This window comes from Euprymna scolopes, chromosome 6 (assembly GCF_053919585.1).
Source record: "Euprymna scolopes isolate OS-2025 chromosome 6, ASM5391958v1, whole genome shotgun sequence".
NCBI lineage: Eukaryota > Metazoa > Mollusca > Cephalopoda > Sepiida > Sepiolidae > Euprymna > Euprymna scolopes.
In genome coordinates this window covers 83,589,819-83,617,539 of record NC_136487.1, presented here as the reverse complement: position 1 = coordinate 83,617,539, position 27,721 = coordinate 83,589,819, and the positions used below count along the sequence as shown (strand labels likewise).

General features: G+C 28.9%; 1 protein-coding gene across 2 annotated transcripts in view; it reads left to right on the top strand.

Annotated features, from left to right (window-relative positions):
• Positions 1 to 27,721, top strand: part of LOC145277735 (uncharacterized) — a 404,820-nt gene that overhangs the window by 340,426 nt on the left and 36,673 nt on the right. The window contains exons 3-4 of one of the 2 annotated variants that reach the window (XM_080129440.1): positions 18,185 to 18,400; positions 24,741 to 24,940. In XM_080129440.1, the coding sequence (XP_079985566.1) occupies positions 18,185 to 18,400; positions 24,741 to 24,940 (416 nt within the window). The remainder of the gene's footprint in view (positions 1 to 18,184; positions 18,401 to 24,740; positions 24,941 to 27,721) is intronic. The other variant, XM_080129441.1, reaches the window with a different exon arrangement.

Here is a 27,721-nt window from a genome sequence, read left to right as displayed (position 1 = left end):
ACTCCTATTATATTCTTGAATTTAAACTGAGTTATTTCCCCTTGGCTGGTTTTTATTTGTGGGTGATTACTTAAAAATGCTGCATTTCTCTGCAATAAGTTGTAGCTGAGTATATTATATTGCTGATTGGCTAGCCAAAATCAATTTTTTGATTTGTCAGCTGAAATGTTATTTAAGTCTAAGTTTGAAAAATGACAAGATAACTTTGTTAGGTGATGGCTTACATAGACTCCGCCCAATGAATCAATTAAAAATAAGCATTTATTTTAAACTAGCTATATCTACCTGGTACCATATTTTCGTTTTCATTTTCTTTTGAGTTTTTATTTATATATTTTTTTTTTTTATTTCTTCAATTTTTTTTTTTTTTTTTTTTTTTAACTTCCTTAATTTTATAAATAATAAGCCAAAAGGTACTAAATCAGCAAATCGGTCTCTAGAGAGCAGAGGGTGCTGATATGTGATGGATGCAGGGAGAGAGAATCTTGCATGTAAGTGAAGCAAGAAAATATTAATAAAGTCTGAAATAGGATTTTTTTAAAAATTCCATCTTAGTTTTCGCTATCGCATTTTTGATTTCATCAAATATACAATTAATTGTACAAAAAAATGGGAGTTTGTAATTAGTTAAATTACTTTGAGGTGAGAAAGCATGCATACAGCTAAAGTTGCATTGTAATTGTATTAATATAGATGAAGAAAATTATCAAAAATGTAACAACTATTAATAATAATTAAAAAAACAAAGTTCTTTAAAGAACGTCCTCTGAGAAAAGGAGGATATATTCAGTAACTCAGAAGTATTCAATAACACGGATTGGAAACTTATTAAAATCGACCCAAAAAATATTCAATTTCTTATTTTTCCAGTAACTTAATGTATAATGTCATGGAAGAACGCAAAATATAAATCTGTTTAGACATTAAAAGTAGTTTTATGTTGTTTTTGTTACATATTATTAAATGAGGAATCATTTTTATTAAAAATTCAGTTAGTATTATGCATCTAAGATGGAGAAAAGCAAATGAGCGAAATCACACATCAGTTAAATTCGTTCGCCATATTGTTTTGATTCCAATTATTCACAGTGTTCACACTTCTGTTGTGATGAATAAAACTATATAGAAATTCTAATGAAGTGGGTGAAAAGAAAAACACTTTAGTTTTGTAAAACTGGGTTTTCTTAATGGCCCTTGACCTTTCACACACGTATACACACACGAGATCATTTTTTTAATGTCTTTTTCATTGATATAGCTAAAATAAAAAAAATTAAAAAAAAACATTGGATTTATCTATATTATGGGACAATCCTTGTGTGTTTGTGTATTTCTTGTATCAACATCACATTGATAATTACACATTTAGTTTGTTTTTATTTACTATTAATCAATTATTTATTGAAATAAAAAAAAAATTCAAGATGCTTGTCTAGAATTTCCCCTATATTAAAAACAAAAAGAAAAAATTGTATGATGTACGTACTTGTGACGGAAAGAAAATATTGTATTCCAAAGATTACAAAAAATTGATCAATAGTTTTATTTTTATAAATAAAATAATTTTTAAGCGATTAATGGGAATTTGTAGGAATTACAACAAAAGTCTTGCAAGTTTAATGTTATCTCCTTGAAGCTATTTTCAAAATGACATGGCGAGACGGTCACTCCCTAGTTAGCCATAAAATTTGATTTTCTTATTTAGAAATAAAACTATTTGATCAGTTTATATGATTTTTTGGAATACAATATTTTCTTTCCAGTTTGGATACATACATCATACAGATTTAGGAGTAATTCTGGACAAACACCAAATTTAATAGTTTAAAAAAATTAAATTTTTACTTTAAAAAAACATAATTTACTTTCTGAATTAAATCCAACAATTTGGTTTCTTTTTAAACAAGTCAGCCATTTTAATCTTTTATTAGAGTTTAGATTAGAGTTTAGTTGTATGATATTGATCTCATTTCTTTTGTTTTCTCCAGTTTCTGGTTGGTTTCAGTTTTAATCACTTTTTCTTTTTTTAAGAAGCAATTCGTTCTCTTCTGTTATGATAATTAGTTATTATTCTACACCTCATTCAATGATGTCTCTATTTGCATCCCCAGGAGGGTAGACATAAGATTGGTTCTTAATGTCATGGAAATCCAGTTCTCCAAAACAGATGGAACTCTGGATTAGACGGGGGAAATTGTGCTTATTTTGAACTGTTGTTTTAAAATGGCTGCTACTGAACAACATTATTTTAACCAAATTAGTTTTATAATTATTTGGTTCAATTGATAATTTAATGACCAAACAACATTGTAATAATTAAATTATTACATATACATATATAATTAAATTATTAATTGAACCAAATTGTTAAAAACTAGAACAAATTTGGTTAAGACAATGTTGTTTAAATGGCAGCCATCATAAAAGCTGAAAAGTTCAAAATAATCGAAATTGTTTCTTATCTTTCACTTAACTAGAACAGAAACGATGAATTATATCAGAACAGATACTACACTTTACCCTTAGGCCAAAGCCTTATGCTGTTATTAAAATGGAGAGTTGGTCAATTTGTGATTTAAGAAGTCAACTGTTGAAATACAATCTTTTATGATTCACTTATTTCATTTTAGACGGTTAAAACAATGAAAGATTTCATATAAAGTAAAATTTTGAATATATGTTCTGTTCTAATTCTTTAACGCCTTTATTTTGTCATGCTATGAGGCAGGGTAGGGAGCATATATCTAAACAGCAGAAACAACGAAAACAATTGATGACATAGTCCGACTTCCTAGTTAAAGTAACCATGCACTCTTTTAATACACTTTCTTCTTTTTTTTATATAGAAACAACATGTAAAATAATACATGAAAAAAAATCATGATTTTTTTTTTTTTTTTACATCAATAACATAACCAGATATTTGATAGTTGATATTTGCACCACCATATTTTAGAGAGGGGAGTGAACATGGCTCAGATTATAGATTTTATTTATCTACCTTGGCAGCCTCAGTTCCTTGAGATTTTTATTTATATGTTATTGCTGTGTTTCAGCTTGGTTTATGCTGTTATTTTATTTACTCACTAGGAGTTTTCACACGAGTAATTATCAATGATTATTTGCTGGCAACAAGTAATGTTTCTTGGAGTCTAACTGCAGAGACTCTTTGCTTCCCTCACAATAACTATTCTAAATCACTTTGCATGACTGCAACAGCTATTTACAACTGATTACTTGCTGATATCAACCGTTGGATTTTTGTGGAGTCTGAGTGGCAAGAAGCCTTCATAGGAATTAATACTACTTAATATTTCTTAACAATACACTTAATTCAAATATTAACTTTTTTCTGCTATAGGTTTATAGTTTGTATGTGTACACACACACACACACACACACACACGCATGTACAGATTTTGGCAGTATCCTTTCATTTAAGCAAACGTTGCTCAGGATGAAGTCATTTTAATTTATATTTGTTTGCATATTTTTTCAGCTCATACAGAAAAAGAAATAACATTTTAGGTATGAGGGAAGCAATTCTTTTTATGTTTAATTAAAAGATAAGTTCTTTCTCTTTCTGATTTTTTTAGGGGGGGGGGTCATAATTGAATGTTTCAATATTACCAGTTGTCTTGGCAAAACTACATAATTTAAAAAGTAAGCAAATTGTAACAAAATAAGTTACTATAGTACCAATAACATATTGCAATGAAAGCATTAATTGGATAGTTAGAATCAAAGTTTGATATGTCAGTTTCAATGCTCTTTAGGTCCAACTTAAAAAAGATGAACTGTGTGTGTGTGTGTGTGTGTGTGTGTGTGTGTGTGTGTGTGTGTGTGTAAAAGCATTCAGCACATAAAATATTTTGAATTTGGTTAGTCTAAAATTTGTTTAAAATTCATTAAAATTGGCCCAAACGTTATTATATTTAGTTTATAACATGTTAATGACATTGTCTCTTTAAACCCATAACATTAAAATGTCATCACTTTTAAGTCATTAAAATATTTGTTGTGATTCAACATGTATTAACTTGTTAATTTTCAGCTTTTCTCAGTGTAATTGTTTTCTTGGTTTTATTACTTATACGTTTAGAATAAGTACTTGTGTTTCTATATGAAATTAACCCAACAGAATTGATATGCCAAAAAAATAGAAAAACAACTTTTGATTTGTATTTTTAATTGTAATAGTTTTTTTTTGTTCATACTGAAATTATTAACCAGGCAAATGTAATTAGAAAGAAAATACTTTCTTATTGGATTTGAATCCGCATCCCCTTTACTCTGACATTGTAAAATAGTTTGGAATGCTAAAATTTTGGCAACATATATCTATTTTCTAAATTTTATATTTTTTGTTACAAACAATGATTTTATATGGTTCATGTGAATATTTCTTACTAGCTGTACCTATGCGGCATTGCCCAGGATGCAGTAAAGTCATTTTAGTTTTTAATTTTTATTTATTAGCATTTAAGGTAAACAACTCCTAGTATATTCTTCAATTTAAAGTATGAGTTAATTCTCTTGCTAATGTTTATCTCTTAAGTGATTATTTAAGGATGCAATTGTCTGGGGCATACAGCATAATCATGTTGACATACCGGTTTAGATCACCAAAGTTAAGCAGCATTGAGCCTGGTCAGTCCTAAAATGGGTGACCTTTTAGAACATCAGGTTCTGTATGTGCTCTTCGCTTTTCTCTTTTCCTTACCACTGGAATCAAGCAGTACCAACTCAGGAATGGAGTGGTTAGGGATTGTGTAACCCTTGCTTCACAATTCAGTGCGTGTCATCCATCATCCCTCCAGGATGGTCATTATCGTTCTGACGGACAAACAACTGTCCGTGTCTGACAAAATAATTTTTTTTTTTAATAAATGTAGCAGCATACATTATTATCTTGCCAGTAACATGGTACAGCAATAAATGAAAATTGACTCGTCAGAAGCAAAGTTTGATTTGTTAGCTTAAATCCTATTTGGGTACAACTGTTGAAATCCGACAAAATAATTTTATAAGTTAGATAAACCACTTTTGATTTTATCCGTCTTAACTTCTGTCTACTTGGACAAAGTGATATCAATGTTGAGTCTAACTTTGGCTTTCCTTAATTAATTCAATTAACGCTAGATATTTTTCGATCAATAATTTCCCTTTTTGATTATTCTCAGTTTTTTTTTTGTTTTTTTTGTTTTTTTTCCACCCATTGCAACTGAAATTTCCATCCAATCACTTATTGCTGTTGGCCAGTTATTGTGAGTCATCTTCGCTTCATGGCTTTTGTTTAATGGAAATTTTATTCAATTACTGATTAATTATTGCAAAAACGACAAGACACTTTGGATATGTTTTACATATCTGATATTCTTAATTAGTATTTGTACTGAATTACATGTGTAAAAAAAGGGGTGTGGGGGGGTCAAAATTATTAATTATTTATCTAATATTAGTTGTGATAATCCAATCTAGTATAGTGTGTCCAGTTAAAAAGTCAGAAGCTATATAATGCACAAAACTAATATATTCTTTTTCAAAATTGCCTCTCATAGAATTTAGGCTCGTTTTCTTTTTAGTATCAATTCTTTTAGAGGTTAACAGGAACAAAATTAGTCAAGTGTGTGGTGAATATCTAAAAATGTTTTGTCATTGATTTTTGTTCTAAAATACACTTTCTTGACCTTTTGCCCCCACTCTCCGTTTTATAATGATAAAACCCTTGCATATAAATATAATTATGAAGTAAGATTTCCAACAAATTTTGGGTTATTTTATCGTGCGATTTTGTTTTTATGGTGATTGAGATCATTCCAGTTAAGAGTAGGATAGACATTTTTATCACTTTAGACCAAAGATGACCAACAACACCCATATTCTGCACACTTTTTGATGGCCTTGTGCTTAATTTGTTTTTAATGTATTTTTTTTTTAATAATTTTTCAAATAATTCAAAAGTGAAGTATCTGTTCTATCCTCTAAGTTTTAAAAGAAAGATATTACACTTTTTATTTTTCTATTTTGTAGTCGATACTCCTGGGCAGTGCCGGGTAGCCATGTATGAATAAAACAAGGAAGAAAATGTAATGAATACGAACGGTTGATATTTTGGAAGTTATTGTTTAAGTTGTTGATTAGAGAGAAATAAAATTTAAAAAAATAAAAAATTTAAACACAATTGAAGACACTTCATAATTATATCTTTGCGTTTATTCAGATTGATTTTCAATACTGAACTTTAATTATATTTTCAACAAATTTAAATTATTTATATCCTGTCCAGAAGATTAGACCCAAGGTCAAGCTGGGTTTTGATAAGTGTTTGAAAGTTGAACAGACTGGATTCGAACTTGGCGCACCCAGGTTTTTAGACAATTTTTATACTAAAGTTTGGTCAGGAACATTTACATATATGAATTCGCATAGGGTGTAGGTTTCCAATAATAGCTATTTTTCAAATTGATGAAAAGTAATTTTTATTACATTAATTCTTTTAGTATAAAATACGGCCTAAGGTTTGTTATCTATAAAAAAATATTTCACTGGATAAAATTGTTTAACACTATCTGGTCAGAAAGTGGGTAATCATTTTATGTTTATTTTATTTTATTTACCCCCCCCCCACTTTCCCAGGAGGTTAGACACAAGGTCAAGTGTGGGTTTGATGAAAGTGTTTCTGTGGAAGGAGTGAGCATGATTTGAACTTGGCACACCCACGTTTTTAGTTAGTGGTATTAATCGTTTACATAATTAAAAACTAGTGAAAAAAAAATCTCCTAAAAAGCAGTAAAAGTCTTTCAAAGCAGAACAATTATTTTCATATAAATGAAAATAGTCAACTCCTTCCTCTACTCCATTACTTTTTAATTGTTCATTTTGAAATTCAGACATTTTATTCTTTTTAACTATTCGAAACAGGAAAGTATATTTTGTATGTTTTTTTTTTCTCTTGAATTTTCTTGTATAAAAATGAAAATTAAAAGCAAAAAGATGAACTGTGTTTACATGAATACACGTTTTCAGAGAATTCTTTTATTCAGTTAGCCTCATCTGGTCATGCCAGGTTATTAGAAGATACTGGTTTCCAGGCCTAAAATGCACCAAACAACCTAATTGTCATGTCACAATTAATTAAATGTTTCTGGAATATTACATAAAGCACATATTTCCATGATTCAATGAAAAAATGATTTCGGCCATGTTTGTTTTGTCATGTGTGATGAAAACACAAGGGAAATAAGTCATAGTTTGAATTGGAATAAGCTTATGACAGTTTTTAAAAATGATTTACTTCCTCACCCAATAAGCGCACTCTTCAGATATTATGTAAGCTAAAATTATTAATTTCTTTGAAAACTATTTTCTTCTGCCTATTTTTTCTATCTTTTTCATAGTTTTTGAATGAGTTCATTACTGCGACTTGAAATTCAATATTTCAGTTTTCGAATTTCACTACAATAATGAAGAAGAACCAAAATGTCTCTACTCTATCAGTTTTTTTAAGTGGAATAAATATTTTGAGAAAAAAAAATAGCGAAATAAAATATATTCATGCCAATAACAGTGGAAGTGGAGAGGGATTAAAAAAACTTGTCAGATGGATTGATAATAAAATGTTAAATATATATAAGATATACCCCCCTCCCACAAGTCTTAGTTCTTTTTTATTTTTTTTAGATAATTTAGTAGTTCAGCTTCGTTTGGTTGTTTGGCCACCCTTTTCAAGTTATTTAATGGCGAATTTGGTCATTTCTTTTATAATGATTAAGCCTTGTAACTCTTGCTTCCCTTATTTTGTCCTTTAGTCTTCACATTTTATGAGCGATGTTTTTGACAAAGAGGGAAAAATTGCTACTTTTCTGGGTTGTAATCTATCCATCTTGCATATATTGTTCATTACTTTGAAGTAGTATTTTTTTTTTTTTTTGCTGCTTAAATTAAGTGGCTTCATGCTAAGTCATGAACGATTTATATAATATGTAAAGTCTGATCTTCTTAATCTAAAAACATAAAAAGTATAAAAATTCAAGATGTTGAATTTTAAATCCTAATAAAAAAGACTAAATACAGCTACATCAGAAGACTACCTCTCCTTGTAATTAACACAGCATCCATTGCACTGAAGAGGGTGTGGGGAGAAGTATCAGTCAATACCGGATACTTGTGGTGTACCTCCACAGGTAGAGAAGTCCCACTGAGAGAGTTGTGGCAGTTTTATCTTTCCTCTTCGTTTCCACACAATCATGTCAAACTGTGTCTTAGTTAATACCACAAGCAAGCATGATGAATTGATACAATTTGCATGTTTGAGTGTGTGTCGATTTATTTAAGTGCATAAATCTATACTAAAGCTGACTCAATTAATGATTGTTTATTGTACAGACAAAGTCCATGTAGGCGTGATGGTACTAAATCTCTTTGGGTTAGGATCTTATTAGTTAATGAATACTGTGTGTCTATGTTACAGAAAATATTAACAAAAAGTAATAAAACTAAGTTTATCTCTACGTATAATATTTTGATTGCAGAAATTCCCCTCTGTACCAAAGTACCGTAGGTTTGCCACATACAAATTTATTATGTCTAGATTATTAGCCACTATCTTATGTAATTTGAGAACATTTTAGACACATTTAGTCGTTATAAAATCCTGCATTTCATCCTAGGAGCAACATCATCACAATCACAACCATCTTTAGAGGAAGTAGTTCCTATTTTTCCATCTAAATACCAAGTCCTTCTACCGCTCCCAGTCAACACCAGGAGGAAATATACACATTATACATATATTGTGCTTGCACCCTTCCTAACTGGATCATAAACTCATAGACATAACATAATCTTTCCCTTTTTCAGTTCAAAAATAATAAAGCCTCCCCAGACTCAATCCGATCATTCTGATTGGCTGAGCTCTGACCATTCCTATATTCCAGCTTAACGGTATTCGCATGCTACAGAAATACTAATGTACTATTTAAAATTATATCTACTTTTGCTCTCTGAGTAAATTGCTGCATTCATTTTCTTAGATTTTACGGTATCAGTTCTCTCTCTCTCTCTCTCTACATTTCTTTTTATGCCGAAGAAAAAAAATGTTTCACAGCAATGCTGGCCGAAGAAAAAGCAACAAACATTTATTTCCTTCCTCTCTCTCTCTCTCTCTCTCTCTCTCTCTCTCTCTTGCTTGCTTGCTCGCTTGCTTGCTCGCTTGCTTTGTACATTTGTTCTGGTAATTATACTTTTTTTCAAAAATAGTTACTTTTTTTTTTTTAAAATGTACTTTATTCAAATATATTTTATTTAAACCTGCGCAATATATTAGGATCATCGCCGATTTAAAAAATGTTTCCGCAATATCATCTACTGGATTCGTACTTATGTTGTTTGAATTTAATGTTTTTTTAACATGTGAAATATTCACATTTTAAAACTGTTAAACTATTTTTATAGCTCACTATACTTTATGTTTACTTTTTTTTCACCCTCCCCTTATAATAAAAACATATAAGAATTTGTAAACTATTCTTATCAATTGATTTTTTATTTTTTAATCGCATACCTTTTCAAATAACTGTTTATTTAAGTTAATATATTATATATTTTGTCAAACTGTTTAAATATTTTAAAAATATATTTATTTACAGAAACATGAAAAGAAAATAATGAATGTGTAACATTTTTACAGTTATAGCAGTTTCAAAAAGGTGAATATGCAACAGAAAATAGTTTAAGTTTTAAAATGTGAATATTTCACATATGTTAAAAAAAACATTAAATTTAAACAACATAGTAAGTACGAACCCATAGTAAGTACGAACCCAGTAGATGATATTGCCAAAACATTTTTTTTTTTAAATCGGTGATGATCATAATAGATTGCGCAGGCTTAAATAAAGTATATTTGAATAAAAACATGACTATATTTGAAAAAATAAAAATAAAACAACGTAAATATGTTTGAAAAATATATTAACAAAAAATATCTTAATAATTTGCCCAAATATATAAGTAAACAGTTTTAAAGAATAGCAGAAGTATTGTATCAGTTTGTGTTTCCATACCTCAATTGGCATGTTTAAAAGTTAGAGCCTCATTTTATGCAGAATTTCGTTTTTTTTTTTTTTTTTTTTTTTTTTTTACACAGATTACCTATGCTACAGTTTTAATGTAAATTTCAATTATTTTTTATATACTTGTACTTGTTTTCACCAATTTTGAATTTAGTGGAGTATTTTATTGAATTTTCTTTTTCGGACTGATTCTCGAGATTACACACACATTAACTTTTTTTGGGTGGGGAGTAAGTTTGTACATTTGGTCCACTTCCACAATTTTCTTTAGAATGATGACTTATGGGTTTTTCACTATGCAGATTAAGAAAATCTCATTCAAATTTTGCGGAGACAAGTACTTATAGTGATATAAAGACCTTTATTATGCACTGTACTTCACTGGCTGCCAGGTTTGTACGCATGCACAATAAACAAATCTTCTTTCCTACTGACATCCCCCCCCCTTTATTTTTAGCATTTGTTGGTAGGTATGCTGACAACGATTATTACAGTTAAATTTGGAGAAAGTATTTTTACACCCCGTCCCCCAAAAAGGGAGGGTTGTCTACTCTGAAAACCATTCTTTACATGGGGATGTTGGGAGTGTCTATTCTAAAAGCTGTTCTTAATATAAGGAGTTTGGGATGTCTATTCCAAACGTCGTTCTTAACATGACTTCAAAGAAGTGAAGTGAAAAAAGTTGTAATTGATGGAATTTAATTTAATATTATTGGTGGAAGAGTTTAAAACAAGTGGAAGACTTGAACAACAACTGGAAACAGCTAGGACTGCTACCACTGATTTTGATCACTCTAAACAGTTCATATACAGTGAGAATCCCTAACTTCTAAAACTTCTGTTTTTACTTTTCATTATTATTCTAATGGACCATTTTTCGTAATTTTATTAATTCATACTTATTTACACATTCTCTTAATTGTATTTCTTTTTTTAAATTCAAATAGTACCTGCATGTTATCACCCTAAACCAGCACTAATCGCCAGTGAAAGCCAGATTATTTAATTTCAGCCACAGCTGTCAGTGTCAACAATTGTTTAGGGATGGCAGTGGCCACCACCACCAACAACAACCATAGTTTACTTTTTTTAATGGGACCTCCTAGTTATATATAAATACAGTCTTATTACTCTTTAACAACGTGCTCTATACTACACATATTTATTAGAGCCAATACATTTATAACTTACTTGATTAGTAACATTATCCATTAACCCCCTCCCTTTTTTTGTCTTCATGCGTTTCATTATACCCCGGGTCTTTTCTCTGCTCAAAAACGCTTGTGAAAGGCTTTATATCGTGGTAACATAGATGCATAAGTACCTTATATTTCCATGAAAACACTTTTCTTTTAATAACTTCTTTATCTAATCCTTTTTCATTGTTCGTGCTTACATTTATTGTATGCATTTTTTTTTATCAATTTTATGGATTTTCTTTGTAATTTTGTAATTTTTTAATTTTATTTTCAATACTGTGTGTGTGTGTGTGTGTGTGTGTGTGTGTGTGTGTGTGTGTGTGTGTGTGTGTGTGTGTGTGGTTTTCAGAATTGTCAACATTGATTTTTTTGTTTGTTTGGAGCATGCATAATCATTTTTAAGACTGAGTAATAATGAGTAATGCAAGTTAAAAACAAGATTCATAATGAACCAACTCTTATTAACCTAAACCATTCAATGTTTTTGTACAATAATTAACAAATAACAATTTTTTTGTTGTTTTTTTTAATTGAAATAAATATTCAAAGTATGAGTTATCCCCCCTGCGATTATTATTAGTTGAAGCATATAAACGAACAGTATTTGCAACTTTTGTTGGATTAGATGGAGGGGATACTAATGAGCTATTTGTAAGAAAGGGGGAAAAAAATTGCCAATTTAGGGTATATTTATCAGTCCTGCGATGCCAAAACAGAGTTTCCTTGACATCACCAGTATTCGTTTCATGTAAATATACATTAATTCAGGCTTTTGCAAAAAGTAATTGCAAAACATTTAGATTTTTGTTTTAAAAAAAAAAAAAAAAAGCATATGCAGGTGTCCATAAAGTTTGTATGCATTAAAAAGAATTTATAACTTTCTTTGCATTTTTTCTTTTTCTTTTTACAATTATTTTTAATGGCAAATGCAAATAGTTATCTTTTTTCAATGCACACGGACTTAATGGACACCCTGTATATATTAGGGGGGCAAAATAAGATTTTTCTGAAGCATTTTACTCAGTCAGTTTTCTGCATTTGTAGTCATAACTTGATTCAACAAAATTTTGTAAAAAAAACTAATAAACCAATTTTGAGGAAATCAAAAGGCTAATGGATACTGGCAAAATCACAACTCCTTTCCGATAAGCATGAATATCAGTTCTCCATTTTTAAGCATAATCCTACTCTACTTTATTAAGAAAAACGCTGATTTTTACTTAAATCGCAAGAGCATTTCATGGAAAGAAGTTCTCAGGTTTTTGATCAGTTAGTTTTTTGCTGTTTTTTTAAGAGGAGGCTGACTTTTTTTCCTATTATGACAATTATCTGAAAATGTTTAAGAGATTAAAATAAGATTTTCATTTCATCAAAGAATGACTTCCTGTCTCTTTCCTCCCAAATCCTCACTCAGTGTCTTTTTCTTTGACTTTCTTTCTTGATTGGCGTTATTTAGGAAAGAGTTTTTTGGGTTTTTTCGTTTGTTTTATTTTTTTGTGCATCCTCCTCTTTCTTTCTACGCCCCTCACACAGAGGCCCATTTGGCCACTCAAATCCATAATAAACAAGTACTTAAATAATAATAATAATAATAATAATAATAATAATAATAATAATAAAAACTTGTATATTTCAAATGTATATATGTATACATTAATGACTATAATTTTAAAATTATTACCATGGGACTGCTTCCCTGTTGATTACAACTTGCCATCTTCAAGTCCAATGTCAACAAATTCTTGTTATAAACTGCCCCATAAGTAATAAAATGCAGCTCAAACCTAATAATCATTTTAGTACTCTTAGTGTTCCCTATCCATCAACTGACAATCATTTACATTTTATTAAGCCTTAGCCTTGAGTAACACAATAGTTAAAAAAAAAAAAAAAAGCTGCAACAATTTCTAGCAACACCAAGTATTTTTTTCAAATTCAGAACCAAATCTCAACCAAGCCAAATTTGTTTTAACAAAAAAGTGAGCTGAAATACTCTCTTGTAAAATTCTACATTTGACTATATGATCGGTTTAATTTGGAAATTGTCTTGCCTTTAGTTGTTCTTAACTTTTGTTGGAATCATAGGTTTATTTATGGACCCTATTCAAAAAGAAAAACATTTTTTCTTCATTTCAAATGTTTCTAAAATTCAGAATATTAATAAAATGATCATGGTGTTAAATAACAATGATCAAAACAATTATGTAATTAAATACAATAATAACCAGTTTTATTTAACATTATGTTCTGTAACAAGCACACAATCTTCATATAAAATTCTGATCAAAGGATGACCATAGGAGATTTAGCTTTTCTGTGTATGAACTTTACCAATCCTTTAAAAAAAAAAAACTCTTATAACCCTTTCAACATGCACATACATGCACACTTACTCAAAATAGTCATGTTTCTTCACTTGACTGAAATAGCTGTTTCTGAGGTCTTACACAGGTCACAACCTCTACTGACTTGTCAATCTACCCCCCCCCACCACCACAAAAAAAAAAAAAAAAAAATTGGCATATCTAAACATTCCAGAAGTTCAAACTCATTCATGATTTTCATTCATATGTATCTGATATTTTTACAGAGGGAATTATACATATTATATATGTAATTCCTATTCTCTCTCTCGCTCTCAGTACTTATTAATGGAGGATGATTCTTTATCATCATCTTGATTTATTTCATCACTTCTCTTTCACATTTAATTTCTACATTGCTTTCCTATTTCTTCTGTTTGTCTCCATTTAATATTTTTTTGTAAAAAAAATTCAAAATTGTAACAGAGGGAAAGATTGTTTTGGAATTTTACTGTTATTCTGCGTTTTTGTTATATCAAGGGCGATAACTTATTGAAACTTATTGACAATTGATTTTAACAAAAAAAAATTTGTCATGTTTTATGAAAAAATAAAATGAAGGTGTGGGAGAAAATAGTTATTAAATCGGTATGATTGGTGCTCTTCATGGGTCTAACCATTTTGAGTAGGGTGATTAGTTTTGCATATTAATTTAACATAAAATAATACTCTATCTTTGGGCCTTTTAGCTTTTCAAGGTAGTTAACTAATTTTTTTACCACTAACCCTAAGTCTAAGCGACAATTTTAAAACAAATTAAAAAAAAAATCTTTGTTTTGTTCCAATGGAAAAGTTGTTTTCTCAGGAGTGTTTTAAAAACAAGTTATCTCCCTTCATATGATAATTTGCTAAAGTAAAATGAGGTAAACTAATTTTCCACCTATAAAAAGTAAAAAACTAACTTTTTATAAATAAAACGATACATCTACTGTCTTCTTTTTTAATTTTCTATAAGAAAAAGTCATATTTTTGGTAACAATTAATGAGAAAGTAGACATTTTACAAATCCTTTTTCCAGTGCTTTTTGAACCGGCAATCAGCACTAAATGAATTGTTTATAGTATTTTGATTTTATGTTATGCAGATTTGTTGAGTTGGCAATTATTATTCCAAGTTTAAATGAAAACAAATAAGTAACTTTGTTTTTATTTGAGATTTTAAAATTTTCTTACCATTCTGAAACTAATTTGCATGTGATTTGACGGCCGTGCAATATCTGTATCATAAAGTCAAGTCAAATTTAGAACCGCAGCTTCCACTTGAATTATGAGGAAAATTGAATTTAGTCTTGTACTAAATGAGGGTGCTTGTGTAGTATAATGGGATTTCAAAAAAAAAATTTGCAGGTAAAAACATGATTACATACTCACTTGTCCTGTTGAAATTAGTAAAAATTATGAAAAATTACCACATAGAAGATCTGCTAGAATTATTTTTTACAAAAAAAAAAAATAATAATAATAATAAAAACATAAGTATATTAATGGTCTGCCATTTTATATTTTAAAATGGCGGATTTGTCAAAATCAGATTGCAGTTACTTCCCCTGGCTTTTAAAAACTCTTCTGCATTAACCAATATGACAAAACTGTAATTAAAAAAACTTTGTTTTTACCTATTTTGCATTTCAATCATTTTTTGGGGACTTTACTAGTTTTGACATGACACATAAGTATGTAATCATGTTTTTACTTAATATGCATTTTTTGGAAATACGATTATACTGTATAAGCACCATTTTTTCCCTCTTCAAGTAAACTTTAGAAAATCAGCATTGCGATTAATTATAACACAAGTGATTCCAAAAATGGATACTTTTACAAACTTATTCAAAAGGTAAGAAAATTTTTAATAATAATAAAATTGTCAACACAACTGCATGGCATAGAATTAGAATCTTATTTATTTTAGCAATATTTAACAATTCAAGAAAAGCTTCTTTTTTTTTTTTCATATAAATTTTCAATTTAGTTTTAAATTTTTCATAAAATCACTTTATCAATTAATAAGTTTATTAATAATGCTAGCTTATCAAAAGCAATAGTTATTTTACTAATGTCAATTATAAATATTTTTTTCTAATGACTAATGCAAGTTACATAGTTCAAGGTTTTCTTATAGAAGCTTTATTACTGTAAATTATGATTATAGGTTTATAATTTAAAGTTACAGATTTTGCATTAACTTTTGTATTTCTTTAATTTTTATTGGATCTTGGGAATATTAAAAAGCATATCGAAAAATAAAAAATAAATTCCTTACTTATTCCATCCTTGTCTTAATAGTTCGCCTACTAAATAAAGGTGCTAATTTCAAAGTTTCTTGACTTTGAAATATTCACCTGTTAATTTCCAAAAGAATTGGAAATTAAAAGAAAAAAGAAAAATGGCCACTTTTGATGATCAAAATTTTTGCCAATAATATTGACTTGACACAAAAATGTAGTCTCTGTTCTGATGCTTCACTTCAAATTTTTTTTTTTTTTTTCCATTATGGAATAGAAATTCTTATAGACTAAGTCAATTTTTATCTTTGTCCTAATCCAGAGTGCCTTCCTTTTTGGGGGAGTTGGATTTTCATCTCGGATAAACCGAAGAAATGTCTAACTCTGCCCTTGTGGAGAGGCGAGTAAATAGGAACCGCATTTGATTTGTTTCTTTAATTCTGATGCTAGTAATGCTTTATCCATAGTGAGTGAGTGATTTTTTTATAGTAGAAAAAAAAACAAAAAAGAATTGATTCTTTGGTGCAAGTTCAATCTAATTAAAAAAAAACAAAAATAAAAAATCTTTGCATATACCTGTCATAGAACAAGAATGTCATATGCCAAAAAATTACATAAATTGACTAAGTAGTTTTTTTTTTGTTAAGTAAGAAAATCAAATTTTATGAGGAAGTGAGAACATTGTCTTGATCCACCATATTTAATAAAGGGAAACAACTCAATTCGAACTACCAAGATCAAAATAAGCTTTGTTGTTGCTACGATTTACTATTAAAATTGCTAAAAATTCGCTTAAAAAATGATTTTTTATATATATATATATAAAAAACAAAACTACTTGATCAATTTATGTGATTTTTGGAGTATTACGTTTTTATGTGAGTAGTATGTGCATCATAAAGATTTTTCTATAGTTTTTCTTTTTTGATAAGGTTAAACTCTGTACTTGCACAGAGTCTTTTTCAGAATAGTGGTGCATTTAAAACTCTGTATTTTCCTTCACTTTTGTGTTGAAACTTTTTAGTCTAGATATTACTTTCTAATCAGAAATGTTGATTATTTTTAAAGTTTATAGATTAATATATAAAACGAAAAAATAAGGTCAATCAGAATCCATCTACAATAATGACAATCGAATTCAGGATAGTTAGCCTGTATTTATTTTGGTCTAAGTTCATTATTCAAAATCAATTTTTAAGACTTAAAACTAAACATTAAGAATTAATTTCCTTAAAGAAAAAAAACTTATTTAAAAAATATTTAATTATGAAATAAAATTCACAGAATGCATTTTTGTCTCTTAGTAAACAAGTAAATCATTTTGATCTTTTCATAGTTGAGAAAAAATTATGAATTACTTTGATACTTCGAAATTTGAAAAGAATTTGAAAGCGTTTAAGCTATCTGACTTAGTTCTAAACAAATCTTCAAGTATTAAAAGACTGAAAGTTTTCGAAGTTATTTGCATTCAATAATATAGATAAAAACAACCATAGCATAACAAAAATTATAGTTTTATAACAATTTAATTCAATTAATAATCTAATGATCATATAATGTTGTAATAATTAAATTTAATTGTCAAAATCGGTGCTTGCACAGAATAGTGTTTTTTTTAAACAAACGTATTTCAGGTGAAAACACTGTTACATACTTACATGCCATGTCGAAATTATAATGAATGTTTAAACATTACAAACAATGATTCAGTAGGAGATGTACTATATTTGATTTTTTTCAAAAATTATCCAAAATAACGGTTGGACACTTTATATTTGAAATAGCGGATTTTAATTAAAAGCAAGGGAGATAAGTCAGTTTTGTCTAAATGATCAATTGCAATTACTTCCATTGGAATTTAAGGACTATTCCACATTGACACATACGATAAATGTCTATAAATCAATAGACACAAACAATTTTATTTTTACTTGTAATTATTTTTCTACTGAATCAGTTTTCATAATTTTTGGAATTTATACTTATTTCGACATGAATGACATGTAAGTATGTAATCGTGTTTTCACCTGAAATGTGTTTGTTTCAAGATCCACTATTCTGTACAAACACTAAAATGAGTAATAAAGGATTTTAAAAAGATTTCAATTAATAAAATGATAAAAAAAATTACAATATTAATGTTTATTGGTTTCTTATTGAATTGTGGCCGAACCTTTGATTTGTTGTGGTCAGCCATGTCATCTCAGCCCATCCATCTCCATCACTATTTTTTTTTAATCTTCCTTCTGTAAGAGCGTCTTTTGCTGCTGCCATGCCCATGTCAGCAAGGCTGTCCTATGATTGTGACTGATTTCTTTTCAGGACTCCCCCAGGGTGCCAAACCCCCACCCCTCACCATGGTCAACTCAGGGGCATCCAAGGTGACCCGTAACACGGCGACAGTGCAGCCCCTCAGCCAGGTGTCGTCGCCTAGCAACAGTGTGACCGCTATGAGTGGTAATGCGGCATTGAATGCCACACGTACATCTAGCTTTGCAGCTGCACTCAGGAAACTGGCCAATCAAGCCAAGGAGCCAGGTAATTGCTCTCCTCATCCTCCTACTCATATTTGTCCTCATCCTCATCCACTTCCTGTTCTTTCATTTTTTTCTGTGCATGTCTTCATGCCCATGCTGTGTTTTTCTTTTTATTGCCATGTGTTCCTGTCTGCCTGCCAGCACCACTGTCATTCATATATGTATATATAAACACCAAAATTACACCATTTCTAGTAATTGTCACTTAATTATCTAAAAAAAAAAAAATTAAACTCATATATATATATATATATATATACATATATATATATTTGTGTTCTTGTTTCACTGTTATCACTGCCATCATATTATTATTATTATTATTATTATTATTACAGCTTGCACAATGACAACAATTGCCACTTTTATTATCATTACATTAAGCGTCACCATTTCATACTTATTTTAACTTGTGATTATACACCTCTCCCTTCTCTCTTCCTGCCCCTCCAAAGAAGGAAATGTGACATAAGTTTTTTCCAAGGATTTTTTTTTTATGGTTAAAATAATTTTATTTGATTTGCTACTTTAACGTCAACTGAACCCTTTTTTAATCCGATTGCATTTTAACTCTTTAATTTAGCATACCTAATTTCATTGTCTGTGAACGTATCCATTACGCCAATTACCCCTGCTTCCTTCCCAAATGATTATGAAATAATTATACAAATTGGTCCCTCAGGGAAAAACGGGCCTATTTTTGCTTGAATTTTCTCCTGTAGTTTTGAAACTTATAACTTCATTCTTAAAAAGAAAAAAAGATGGGTTTTCTATCATTTACTGGATGAATGCCTGGCATCTGGTAGGATGCCCCCATCTTCAACCAGAACAAATATATATATATATATAAAATTCTCCAAACCAAATATTTCACTTTAGATCTATTTAAGCCAATTATTTTATTTGGAACAAAAAAAAAAAAAAAAAAGGTATTCATGTCCACTTTTCAATGTTGTATAAAAAGCATGCTATTAATAGTTTCTTTCTTTTTTTCCTGTTTAATGTTTCTTTTTATTGTTTCAGGGATGCTGAATTATCAAGATTGGTTTTAAAGAATTATTTTTTTTTTATAGGATTTAGATCACAGGATGAATAAAACATTTCTTGGACATTATTGCCTAATTTTACTATCATTCATAAAACATATATATATATATATATATATATATATATATATTTTTTTTTGCGATATTGATTTGTATAAGGTTATTTTACTGTTGCAACCTGCACAATTAATGTTTCTTTTTCTTTAACTTTTGTTCACCCCAAACAAAACATATTGCTACTAAAATATAAGAGAATACATTTATTTCTTTTTATTTGCGAGTGATTTTAGATTCTTTAGAATCTAAAATCACTCGCAAATAAAAAGAAATAAAATGCTATTGTGTGGTTGTCTGCATAATGAGTCTATATAATAAGGCAAGAATTGCACAATCCTTAACTACATATCTGAATCAGTAAGAAGAAATCAAGTTGACCAGGTATAAATATTTGTTTTAGTTCTTGTTCAGAATTGAACCGAATTACATCAAACATTTTTCTGTGTTTTTTTTTTTTTTTTTTTTTTTGTACCTCTCACTGAACGAAAATGTTATATTCCAAAAATTACATAAATTAATCAATTAGTTATTATTTTTTTTACTAAAAAAAAATTGATTTTATGAGAACGCAACACATTGTGTTTTGATTTGCCATGTTTGATAAAGGGAAATAACTCCATTCGAACTACCAAGATTTTAAAATTAACCTTGTAATGTCTACGATGTACTAAGAATAGCTAAAACTCATAAAAAAGAAAAACTATTTTGTCAACTTACATGACTTTTGGAATATAATATTTTCTTTCCGTCACGAGTATGTACATCATAAAGATTTTTCTGCATTTTTTTTTAACCTAGGTTGAACTCTAGACTTGAACTTTTGTTTTTAGTTTTTCTTTTAGTTTAATTGCCTTATCAAGGATTAAGTGTCTTTTTTTATCCTACTATTTCATTACAGTAGATTTTAAACACAGCATGCCAAGCTCACAGTCCATGCTGATATTTCTGAGTGACAAAAAATCCTTAAGTTTCTAAATTTTTGAGATGAAGATTGATTATGCGTATCATTGTGATTCATGGGACTATTGTTCTTATCTTGAGTATCATTTTTCACACCGTTTCAGTCGATGTAACCTTCAACCTTCTGCAGGTGTATCTTGCCGAACTCTGGAATGTTTTTGTAAAATTTGAGAATTTGAATGGAATTTCGAACAGAACCCTTTACAGGAGTAGCATGCTCTTGTTTTGTCAGTCATGACTGGATAAAGATCCTAAATAATTCACAATTGTATTTTTCAGTCACCAACACTGAGAATTAAACCTTCAACCTTCAGGAGAATATCACTTTTACAATTGATTTTTCCATGTACTCTGACCTCTGCACCACTGGTCTGTTTTGAATAAATAAAAAAAAAAGTGGGGGCATGCATCCCAATTGAAATTTGTATCTCAAGTAAAAACACTTTGATGTCCTTATGTTATAATGAATTAAGTATCCTCACCAAAAATTAGAAAAAAAATAATTAAGTAGAAGATTAATTTACAAATAAAAATCAGTTTTATCGCAAATTGCAGTTTTATTGTATTGTGTCGTTCATTTTTTATTTGCTTAAATGAAAGATTGACTTATCACCCTTACTTTACAACTTCTGGTACTTTTACTCTTATTAATTGCTAATCAAGAAAATCAGATAAGATTTATGTTTATTTTTAATATGATGTTCTAGGCAATTTTATTTGATCATTTAAAAAAAAAATTTTTTCTAATTTTTGTTCAGGATACTTACTTCCGCTGGACATGTAAGAACATCAAATCGTTTTTACTTGAAATGGATTTTTTTATTGTGACTAACAGTAAAGATGAACAAAGAAAAAAAAACATTAATTCTTATTTTTGTTTTTAATGTTTATTTTTGCAGTCTGAATGTTATATAAAAAATTAATTTTATTTTTTAATTTAAATGTAATTCTATCATATGCATGAAAACGCTTCTTGTTCTTTTTCTTTTTTTTTTTTTTTCTACTTTAAAGAACGTCTTCATCTTTATTGAATTTCAAAATTTAACATTTTTGATTTGGTTCTTTTATAGAATTGCTGTACAAATCAGCTTAATTTGATATTGCTTCACAAGAATCATGAAATTTGTATCTTGAAATTAATATCTATTTAACATTAATTACAATGTGTAACTTCAAAAATTCCCAAAAGTTATTTGCAGTCTTGTTGTATATAATATTTCTTACTGAAATAAAACTTTAAATCTTTATGTACCAAAGGCTTATTGCCACTAAAATTCCAGAAAAAAAAAAATAACTGATATTATTAATAAATCAACGGTAAGCAACTGTTGCGATAATGTAAAATAATCTGCAACAGTAATCAAACATTCTCACAACAGCTGCTTATTGATTTCTTGCTGATACCAATTTTTTTCTGGAATTTTGTGACAGTAAGATGATTATTATTATTATTTTTTATTATTATTATTATTTTTTATTATTATTATTATTATTATTATTATTATTATAAAGTTGATACTTTTTTTTTTATTGGTGGAAATGGGTTAAAATAAGGACATCAGTGTCATATTTTCTTTTTACCTTCAAAAACAAAGTTAATTTAGAAATGAAACAAAATACATATTGAATATGCAAGTAACCACATCCTTAAGCCTTTCTTCCTTTTAAGCAATATTCACCAATAAAACTGGATGTTATTATCATTCAACATTTTTTTATAAAATGAAAGCATTCCAATTAAATATCCTTATTCTATTCACTTCATAATAACATTATTTATAGTATTAAGAAGATTACCCCCCCCCCAAATGATTTATTTTGTCTATTCGTCTCGATATAAATAAATAAATAAATAAATGCTGTTTGTTTTAAACCATTTTTAAATATTTATTTTTTGGTCTTGCCTGAAGAAAATGAGGGGGGGGGGTTTAAAAAAATTGGATTTGTCTTGCCAAATATAAAATATATATATTTAACTAATGAAAATGATAGAAATTAAAAATGAATTGAAAGAAATCTCTTTTGGTTACATTTAACTTCAATCAAAGTTCTCAAAAATAAAAGGGTCTGTTCTTATGGGCTAACACTTGATCGCTATATGAATTACAGCTATTCAAATATTCCATTAAACCTCTTTTATGTCTCAAATGTTGAGTTAGTAAAGAAGTTAAGAATATTAATTTCCCCCTCTGCAATTGACCAGTTAAATATATTGTAATATATCTTTCTTGCAGTCTCTTGGACTTACTGGATTCCAGGACACGAATACGTCCAATCTGGTGGCGTATCCAACTTAGTACTGTTACTATAAGAAACATCACTTGACGAAAATGCACTATTCCTTGTATAAACCGCTGTGGGTTAGACATACTGAGATCTTAATTAGGCAGTGAATACAGTGTGATTTTGAATATTTAGTCAAGGTTTACTTAAAGGAAAAAGTTTCCACATGTCAGGTTGTTTTATGTCTAATCAAGCTCAAGGGATATTAAGCATGGGTTTTAACATGCTTTTCTCACAATTTATCTTACTATTAGAAAAAACACATCCAGATAAATACAATATAGAATATATTGATTTGATTATATTGATTTTTATTTTATTTGTACCCTTTGGATCTGTTAATTGCCAAATAATCCTTTTCTATCTTATGTATATTAAATTCAAGGGAGATAACTTTGGTTCTTAGAAAAAATACTTTTCCATTTGAGATTGTTTAGTTTCTTTGATACAACAGGACAGCATGAAAAATATTTCCCTTAATTTAAGTGCACACATGAACCATAATACTTGATTTTTTTTTTCTTTAAAACTTGAATTTAGGTCAGAAATTTTCTATTTGCCAGATTATAAGAATTAAAATTCTGAATTTCGAAGTCTTTTTATCCAGTATTAATAAATCAAATATACCTGAAATGTTTACTTTGCGATATTTCTAAATACACAGGTAATTTTTAAGCCTTTAAACTGAACAATACAAAGTGATTTCAAAGAAGTGAAGCATTATGGTTCAAACCAAAGGAAAACATAAATTCTCCCGCTCATATGAAAGAATTGGTGTTTACCTTTGCCATTTCAGAGAAGCAATTATTTCTTAATCTTAAAAGGATCTCTTAGTTAGAATATATGAGGTGAATGTCTGGGGCCTCATCCCTAACTAAAACAAAATAAGAGAATTAAAAAAAAAAAAAAAAAAATGGATGGGGTGAAGTAGAATGTAAACATGTACAAGCAATATATCATTTTCTCTTCTGTGCATAAACATTTTATAATTCTAAACATTTTTGACAAATTGATGTTTAAATTTATTTTTTCATCAACTGTTGATGAAGATAAATTTTTATTCAATCACTATCTTTGATTGATAGTATATACTTATTTTAGGTACAAATCCTTAACATAAGAGATTTTGTATTTCTAATTAAATTTCAACTATCAATTAAAAAGAGCATAAACACGAGTCATGATATTTCTATACCTGTGTCATTAAATATGATAACCGGTGTTATTTAACACCATATTCCTTTTAAATAATATTCCAGACTTTGATGACTAAACACAGACATGAAATTTGCATTATGTGGGAGGAGGGTGTACTGTAGGAGTCAGTGATCCCAAAAGGTTAAGAACAACCATTATATAAAATCACCAAGAGGATTTCTCTATTAGACTAATCACATAGGTAAGCACCCCCCACCCCACCCATCCACCTACCCTCCATATCATAAAATTTGCAAGGAAATGGTTTACTGTTTTGGTAAAATGTAAATTTGGTTTCATGCCAATTTTTCTCTGACATGAATAGACAAACAAATATTTTTTGCTTGTTTTTATTTATTTATTTGAATGGCATGCTTCAGTTCTGTATATCAGTCTGTGTTTCTGCTAGAAGATTGCCCTAAATATAAAATGCATGTAAACGGTGAACACAATAAATAATATTCAAATTAGAATGTCCATTTCTTTTTTATTTTAAGGCGCAGCCTTTTGCAGAGAGGATATGCTCTAATTTTTTTTGCTGGTTGCAAACTATATTTTATTTTATTTTATTTTTTTTTTTCATTTTTGTGTCAATTTATATTTTATGCACAGTTATCTAAAAAAAAATTCACTGAATTTAATTTTTCTCTTTATGTAAAATGTATCTATTTGTGTTATAAATCTTTGTTACTAAATATTTGTTTTGTCTTATTTCCTGAAATTATTTTAGTTAAAAAAGTCTGTTAATTTTTGGTTAATGTATAAAATGTCATATTTTTATTGTTGTTGTTTTTGTAGAAGATGGACCAAATGTAAAAGCTGTGCCCCCCTCCACTACAAGTGTAAGTCCACGGGCATCAACCCCAAAGAGGGGGCCTCCTCCATTGGTCTACTCAAGCCAGTCTTCATCATCGTCATATTTGACTTCTCCTCCTGTGGTGACCATTGCCCCAACCCAAGCACATCAAACACACCTACATTCAGATGCACATTCGCAGGTGAGTAAGAATTTCCCCCTCTCTCACATTCTTCAATCTATTTATTACCTTAAATTCTAAAAAGTGTATCAAATATAAGTTAACTAGATGACAGCCCCAAGCATTAAATTACCTTGGGCAAAGTGTTCACCTTCACTTCATGTGACCACTCCATAATCCCAGCACTTAGCTTTTATTTCAACTAATTTGTTCCTTAACCATATCAACTTCTCACTGCTATCAACTGTTCTGAACATGATAGAAAACTGCATTCAATGATGAGACCCCTATTTGCAAGCTTTTGGGGAGAAGGTAAAGTCATCCTTTAATTGCTTAACCAAATATTTGTTTGTTTTACAGCATATCAACCCTTTTTAAGTCCTTTAATGTTGAATCTAATCAGACTGATAAAAAATTAAAAATAAATGTACTTCAATTTTTTGGTGTACTAGCCTGGGGTTATAAAAAATATATATGTAAACTAAAATGTTGAATAGTGTTAAATTTCTTTACCCCCCCCCCCCCAACTTAGGATGCCTTCAGAGCGCTACTGAAAGTGGCAAATAAAATTAAAGAAGTCTCCAGAGTACTACTAAAACTAAATTTTTCCCACTCCTCTTTCTTTAAAGAGGAATGACAATAGTTAAGAAACGATAAATTAAATCTGAAGTTAGTCTTTCAATTTGAAAAAAATGCTGACTCATTTCCTGGCCTGTATTAATATATGATAACATTAAAAATCATGTTCAGTTCTTGATAACCATTTGATCCTCAAACAATGAATCAATTTTCTAAATGTTAGATATTATTTATTTATTTTTATTTTTTATTTTTTTTCAGGGTTACGCTGATTTAAAAAAAAAAAAAAAAAAAAAAGTATAACTTTGTAGGGATTTGTGTATTTTTTAAGTTTTAGCTAGGCATGCAGAAGACAACTGCCCTTTATATAATAGATTAACCCACAAAAAGTTTTAGAAATGAAAATATCCATAAGATTCTGTTATAAACACCAGCTTTTAAATATTTAAATATTTTGCTTGGATTTACCTGGAGAAGTACTTCTCTCACATCTGTTTGTTTGTATTATATTTGTCAAGTCAGTTGTAGAGTCCAACAATTCATCAATACATGATGTGAAAAAATAATAATTAAACAAACTTTTATTGATTACATAGTAACAAAAAAATTTCTTTAAGTCGTACGGAATATTTGAAAATTTCCTCATCTTCCACCATTCAGTGCATTTAATTAGATTTCAAACAGTGTTAACTAATTCAAACATCATGGCATTCAATGCCGACTTCAAATCTAGTTGGATCTAGATTATTTACACACTAATAGGCTTCAGAATGGTATGTTCCAACAATTTCACCTTCAGACTTAATAGCAATTTGTATTCATTTGATCATGTACAATGAAATGTTTCCAAGAGGTTAGTATTTCTCAACCTTTGATGACTCGTGGCTTCTTTACAGAGTATCTCAACACTCGTTCCCCCCCTCCTCCCCAAGTACAAAAAAAAAGTGCAGATTTCTTTTTATGTTGATTTAGCTCTTATTTCATTCTGGTTTTACCTTTTATTATAAAATTTAATGAGTATTTTCATAGGGCTTGAAACGGATTAGATGATTTACATGTAAAATACAAAAATTTCAAAATACAAAAGCCAAGCTAGAACAGATTTATTTTATATCTAGAGGTTCCACTGTATATAAAAAAAATAAATGATTTTTTTCATGGCTGGAGTCTTATCACCTTATCTATACATTGAAAAATTTTGTATTTTAAATTACATTTATCTAGCATCCCCTTATGGCTCCTCGATCAAAGGCCTGTGCTCCTCTTAGGGGGCCATGGACCTACGGTTGAAAAAGGCTGCAATAGGTATTGTTTCACCCTTAAAGTCCTATATGTATAAAACATACATGCAAAATCAAACCAATATCATATTTGAAGAAGAGACATTCCAGGAGAGTTTGTCTCTTATAAAGATTAGAATTAAAATACAATTACCTTAAGAATGTTTGTTCCAATTTTTGATCAAAAGAAAAAAAAAAATCTTCAAAATTTTAAAGATTATGCTTAAGGGGAATGTTAAAAAAAAATTGAAATTTGGGAATCTTGCTTAATTGATGTCTAATGGCTAGGAGTCAAATTTAATGCAAATCTGAAATATTTTAATTTTTAAATGGAAAGATGTCTATATTATGCCACTTAAAAATTCTTTAAAATACTCTAGAAAATACTAAATACTTTAGAAGCTAAAAATTGGGGAATATTTATTGTAGTCTAATACTCATTGTTAAAATTTTACAAAAATCAGAGATATCTTAATTTTCACAAAAAAACTTCCTCTCCCCCCTTTGAATAAAACTAAGTATAGCCCACATTATAACCTCTTACACCTAACAGCTGTGTTCCAAAATTTATAATGATTGGTTAATTAGTTCAGGATTGTACATATAAATATATAACCAACTTTATATAAATCAAAAAGTTTTTTGTATTTAGTGGAGTTTGACAAAAACTTGTAGCGAATCATGTATGTAGCTAACCTATGTATATTAGAAGTCAAGAATTAGAAACAGAAAAGGATACAACTGCAATGTTGGAAAATATTTTCACCCAGTACAGAATTAAATGATTTTTAGATTTTTAATTTTAGTTTATTTATTTAGTTTTTTTGTTTTTTTTAAATACATAATTAGACTTCCTTGTACAGCAAAAATGTTATTCTGGCCTAATTACTGAACTTTGTGTAACATTTTTATGATTACTGATTTTATACACACATGCACACAC